Source organism: Caretta caretta, chromosome 12, assembly GCF_965140235.1.
Source record: "Caretta caretta isolate rCarCar2 chromosome 12, rCarCar1.hap1, whole genome shotgun sequence".
Lineage (NCBI taxonomy): Eukaryota > Metazoa > Chordata > Testudines > Cheloniidae > Caretta > Caretta caretta.
In genome coordinates this window covers 33,248,855-33,255,237 of record NC_134217.1, presented here as the reverse complement: position 1 = coordinate 33,255,237, position 6,383 = coordinate 33,248,855, and the positions used below count along the sequence as shown (strand labels likewise).

Sequence of the window (6,383 nt, the reverse complement as noted above, 5' to 3'; positions counted from 1 at the left end):
TCCAAACTGATCATGGTGCAAATGCCTAGCCAGAGTAATGATAGACAACACCTGTTAGTGCACAGTTATACTTGCCGTGCAGATAGGCCCTAAGTTATCTCTCTTCCCCTGTGTGAAAGGAGGGGGTAAGGTAGGAGCAGTGGAAATTTACCAGATATAGAACAAAGGAGGCCAGGTGACCAGGAGGGGTTTAAAATAAAGAACACAGAGGAACAGGGGTCATATGGGAAGAGGAAACACAGTGCAGGAGAGAGTGCAAGGTCACTAGGACTGGCTCTAGGCACCAGCCAAGCAAGCACGGGCAGGGGCAGCATTCCGGTCTTCCTTTTTTTTTTTTGGCTTGGGCAGTTGCGCTCTTGGAGCTTGGGGGCGGCAAATTTTTTGCTTGGGGCGGCAAAAATCCTAGAGCCGGCCCTGAAGGTCACAAAGCTGGGTAAGGGGCACCAGGAGGGAGAGGTCACATAGCATATAGAAACTGCATGGGGCCAGGAGTCCCTGCCTGCTTTCCTGAGTTCAGATGGCCCCAGGGACTCTGGACCACCCAAAGAATGGCCTAGGGCAGGGGTCCCCAACGCGGTGCCCGCGGGTGCAATCGCGCCCGGTGGGACAGTTGTGTGCGCCCGCAGGACACCGCACCGCCGAAATGCCGCCGCCGAGAAGTGTTGCCTTTTCTCAGCGGCATTTCGGTGGCAACGCTTCTTGCCGTTGCCACTTTTTGGTGGCATGGTGTCTGGTGCCCACCACAGTCTTCTGGAAATAGGAATATGCTAGTCCCACAGAAAGGTCGGAGACCATTGGCCTAGGGTAGTGAGGAAACTGAAGCAGGGACATGCATTTGTTTTGTATGATCGGTACTTTTCTGTGCTTTGTATGATTAAGTAAAGAAAAGCATAAAGGTGTTAGACTGTGCATGGTGTGTGATCATAATTGCTGCAGGCCCCTGAGAGAGTTAAACTGTCACCTGAAACTTCACCCCTTTTGGGTGGTGTTCTAGGAGCGGGGTGTGTTTAAGTAACTGGGATAGCTTGGGGGTCAGTGCTGGTTCTGAGAACCTGGGATAGGTGCCTCATTTCCAAGAGGACGGTCCCTTGATATGCATATAACAACATTACAAGTAAAGAGACAAATCATCATTTATCTTTGAGACAATACAGTTAAATGCCATATCAGATATTCCTAAGGGAAAAACAAACATAATTACAGTGCAAGGTAAAGATTAATTTAAATACCATTAAAATATAATTAAGTGTTAATAAAAGCATACGTTCCATTTGAAATTAAGTTACTTAAGCTTCAGTTTCTTTCACAAAGCTCACCACCCGCTCCCTTTTTTTAATGCCACAAAATGATTAATACTGCAAAAGTTTTCTAGGCTCCTGATCAAAAAGCTGCAACACTTTAGACATTTCGCTTTGGTCTTACTGGAGCTTTAGAAGTCAAGCACCAAAGCAACAGATTTCTATGAATCATTACTGCCGTAGCTCATACTTAAAAATATCCCAGGAACCTATCCTTGCAACAAAGCCCATTGCCAACTGTGCCCACATATCTATTCAGGGGACACCATCACAGGGCCTAATAACATCAGCCACACTATCAGAGGCTCGTTCACCTGCACATCCACCAATGTGATATATGCCATCATGTGCCAGCAATGCCTCTCTGCCATGTACATTGGTCAAACTGGACAGTCTCTACGTAAAAGAATAAATGGACACAAATCAGATGTCAAGAATTATAACATTCATAAACCAGTCGGAGAACACTTCAATCTCTCTGGTCACGCGATTAGACATGAAAGTTGCTATATTACAACAAAAAAACTTCAAATCCAGACTCCAGCGAGAAACTGTTGATTTGGAATTCATTTGCAAATTGGATACAATTAACTTAGGCTTGAATAGAGACTGGGAGTGGCTAAGTCATTATGCAAGGTAACCTATTTCTCCTTGTTTTTTCCTACCCCCCCCTCCCAGACGTTCTTGTTAAACCCTGGATTTGTGCTGGAAATGGCCCACCTTGATTATCATACACATTGTAAGGAAAGTGGTCACTTTAGATAAGCTATTACCAGCAGAGAGTGGGGTGGGAGGAGGTATTTTTTCATGCTTTGTGTGTATAAAAAGATCTTCTACACTTTCCACAGTATGCATCCGATGAAGTGAGCTGGAGCTCACGAAAGCTTATGCTCAAATAAATTGGTTCGTCTCTAAGGTGCCACAAGTACTCCTTTTTGCGAATACAGACTAACACGGCTGTTACTCTGAAACCTTAAAAATATCAGGATTTCTGACAGGAGAGAGAGAGAGAGAGAGAGAACTTTGATCATATGCTGTCTTGAAACAATCCATGGAAGTTATACAAACTGGGCAAGCCTGACTCCTGCTGTATGCCATATTGTAAATACAGTACCTCCCCTTGCTCAGTATAGTCAGTGATGTATAGAATAAAACACAGCTCACTGCACATAGTGTATACAACCTGTAAGGTGTGATGTAAGAGAGAGGAGTGGTCAGCGTTCAGCCTTGTTTTGTATTCTGTTAAATATTGCTTTTTTGCAACAGTTACTTGCCTGTTGTGCAAATCACTATTATTTGTAATGAAAAGTAACTGTATAGATGTAGTATTTGGTTATTCTTTGCCATGACATAAGGTGGTTTGCAAATGACAAAAGGGGTATTTGCCTAGGGTCAGGAGGTGGGTTGTTGCATTTTAATGTTCATGTAGTAAGATGAGTCTTCTATTCATACTCTGTGTTCAAATCCTTCTCTGGTATGAAGAGTCCATGCAGGTCCAGATGCAAGTTTACATTAACTGTGGCCCGAGCCATCTCTGTGAATGTTTTAGCATCCAAGACGAGCAGGAAGGGTGCTTTCCTGGGATCTGATGTCACAATGGAGGATAAAATAAGACCTAAAAAAAGTATAAATAAGGAATGTATTTAAAAAGAGACAGACAGACAGACTTGCTTTCCCAAATAGAAAAGGCAACATCATCAACTGATAAGTCTGGATAACAAAGGACAGCAATGAAAACTGCTTTGTGGATCAAAAACTCTGAGGCCTGGTCTACGCTGGGCGGGGAAATCGATCTATTATTGCCATGAATAATGTAGCTGAAGTCAACGTACTTAGATCTACTTACTGCAGTGTCTTCACTGCAGTAAGTCAACAGCTGACGCTCTCCTGTCAACTCTGCCTATGCCTCTCACCCTGGGGGAGTACCGGAGTAGACAGGAGAGCACTCGGCAGTCGATATATCATGTCTAGACTAGACACAATAAATTGACCCCCGCTGGATCGATTGCTGCCTGTTGATCCAGTGGGTAATGTAGACAAGCCCTAAGAATGCTAAAACAAAACAACTAATGAATGCCTCCATCTTGTTGCTGGTCTGCCTGGTGTATGCCACAAAGAAAAGACACTGAAGCAATAGTCTCAATTACACATCACAACTGGTAACATTGTTGAGCATCTCAGCTGTGAGGCTAGGGACTTGAATGGGTCCGACTGTACTCCCCACCCACCCCTGTGGTTCCTCCAGAATAGCACTGGCAGGAGATGATGTGGGAGCTTGCAATACTACTGCATCTGTTGGACCTGGTCTGTAGTTAGACAGCTTCAAGCTTCAGACCATTCAGTCTAGCAGTTTTGAAGAATTCTTTGATGCCAACCTGATAAAAGATGGCTCCACTGGGCTACATGAAAAATCCAGTTGTTTTTAAAGTCTAGCTTGGGAGCATACACATGAGCTGATTTTGGGCCATTGTTCCTTTGCAGGAGTGGAAGGAAGCAGTCATATGCCCAACTTTGAGGAAGGGTGACACAATGAAATGTAAGAACTAGCATGTCATCTTCTTCCTCATTACAGCCTATAAAAATCTTATTTTGGATACTCTTACATAGACTTATTGCTTCAAGAGAGGAAATAGTAGGAGATGATCAGTGTGGATTCTGGAAAAACAGGTTCATTGTGGATCAAATATTTTCAATTCATACACTACTCGAGGAAAAAATGGGAATATGATCAAAATATTGTGGCAAGGCACCTTCTTGGTTGGGGTAAAACATTCCCTCTTGACTGCACAGGGGCAGTCCATCCTTCTCTCAGCCAGTGTTTTGTGCTTGTTTTTCTCCCTTATGGGAGGGAATGCAGCCTCTCTTCCTGGAGAGGATTGCTCCTCCTCCCCTACTGGTAGCTTTTTTCTCTCTCCCCCCAAAGGGGAGGGTTTAAAAAGGTTTCACACAGCCCTTAGTTGGAATCAGCTGATCCTAACTGACCTCAGGTAACTCCCTCTCAGCTGATCCTAATTATTCTCTGGTAACCCCTTTTCAGCTGAACCTGATTGACCTGTAGTCACTCCTCCCCAGTTGATAGGGAGGAGGACCTTTTAATCTTCTGGGACTGCTTTCTACCACCACCCCCCCTTTGCAGTAATTTGTCCTGAGTTTATCACAATACATACATAGTTTTTATAGACCTTATAGGAAAGCACATGATTGTATAATCACAAGATGGCCTCTGGGCCTCAAGGAAAAAATCCCTGACAAAATTATTAGGATGGTACAGCTGGTACTAGCATGATCCTCAGAATGGAAAACCCACCTTATGAGAGGAGCCTCAAGGAGCTGGGCTTGTTTAGCCTAACCAAAATAAGGTTGAGGGGAGATAGGACTGCTCTCTATAAATACATCAGAGGGATAAATACCAGGAAGAGAGAGGAGTTATTTAAGTTAAGCACCAATGTGGATCCTACAACAAATGGACGTAACTGGCCATCAACAAGTTTAGGCTTGAAATTAGGTGAAGATTTCTAACCAGAGGAGTGAAGTCCTGGAGCAGCCTCCCTGGGGAGCAGTGGTGGGCAAAAAACCTAACTGGCTTCAAGACTGACCTTGACGAGTTTATGGAGAGGCTGGTATGACAGGACTGCCCACAATGGCATAATGCCGATCTGCAACTGCTAGCAGCAAATATCGCCAATGGCTGGTAATGGGACACTAGGTGAGGAAGGTTCTGAGCGAAGCATATCTTGGAAGGATAACCTTACGGTCTTTGACCTCATGGCTCACCAAGGAGAAGATGGAAGAATAATACTGAGAAAAATCTAAGAGCGCCTAACGTGAATTACCATTAACAGAAAAAATTACCATTAATGGGGAAAATATGCCATTGAGAGAAAGAGGTTAGGGCAGATGGTGAAAGAAGTTAAGGACCTCCATCTCCATGGGCTACAGAGCGAGGGAGAAGAAGTAGCAGACATCTTTGTTTGCAGGAGCACAATGACTGGGGCTAATTTTACTTTCACTGAGCAACGGTGCCACAGGGTAAGAGATTTCATATTAAAGGTCATTGACAATAAAACAGTTAAAATTTCTGATTCTTCATTGCAAGTCATCTTGACAGCGAAGGGCTCTACATACTTATATATATGTTTATCCCCAATTTATCAGAAGAGCAGTCTTCTTACCATCATCTTCTTCTTTTAAATCAGGACTGGGAACAAAGACAGGCTCGGCTGGCCAGCAGTGCTCCTCCTCCCAGCTGAGCTTTTTCTTTGTCAGAACATCACATTTTGTTATCTAAATTATTAAGACAAAAATAATTCTTCAATCTCCATTCTAGCTCTTAATTTCACAATCGTTCTGTGTACCGTACAACAGGGTGGCTGGGTAAAAAGATGGGATCAGTACTGCAAGTCAGGAAGCAATGAGATATAATTTCTCCAGCATGCCACGGATGAAATATTTGGAAAACTTTAGGCTCCTCAGTCAGGTTTAGTGCTGTATAGTCACAGAATCTTTGTATTTAATAGGAGACAATTTCACTTTAGAGCAGAAATTGATACTGTTTTACTACATTACAACTATACCTGTCAACCAAGGATCTCAAAGCATTTCACAAATATTAGTTAGTTATTTAAGCCAGATGACATCTCTGTGTCAGGTGAGTCAATTATCCCCATTTTACAGAACATGAGCCAGAGACACAAAGTTTAAGTGACCTGTGCAAGGTCGCACAGGAAGTTTATAGCAAAGCAAGGAACAGAATTCAGAACCTCCTGATCCTTAGTCCTGTGGTTCAATCATTTTTCTTTTTGGTGTGACCTCAGTCTTCACCGAGGTAAAAAACCTTAAGTAGTTAAACAGAACAAATATTAAAACAATATCAAAGAGACAAGGTGAGTGAGGTAATATCTTTTATTGGACCAGTGTCTGTTGGTGAAAGACAAGCTTTTGTGCTTACATAAAGCAGAAGAACGCATTGTCAGCTTGAAAGCTTGTCTCTTTCACCACCAGAGGTTGGTCCAATGAAAGATATTACCTCACTCACCTTGCCTCTCTAATGTTGTGTAATCAACACAACTACAACCACACTGCAAA

General features: G+C 43.2%; 1 protein-coding gene across 3 annotated transcripts in view; it reads right to left on the bottom strand.

The window, feature by feature from the left end:
* Window positions 1-1,115: 1,115 nt before the first annotated feature.
* The window catches only part of BCO1 (beta-carotene oxygenase 1), a 145,776-nt gene continuing 140,508 nt past the window's right edge, over window positions 1,116-6,383 (bottom strand). For all 3 annotated transcript variants that reach the window (XM_048816584.2, XM_075118438.1, XM_075118439.1), the window contains 2 exons: window positions 5,471-5,582; window positions 1,116-2,913 (listed from right to left, as the gene is read on the bottom strand). In XM_048816584.2, the coding sequence (XP_048672541.1) occupies window positions 2,741-2,913; window positions 5,471-5,582 (285 nt within the window). In that variant the 3' untranslated portion in view covers window positions 1,116-2,740. The remainder of the gene's footprint in view (window positions 2,914-5,470; window positions 5,583-6,383) is intronic.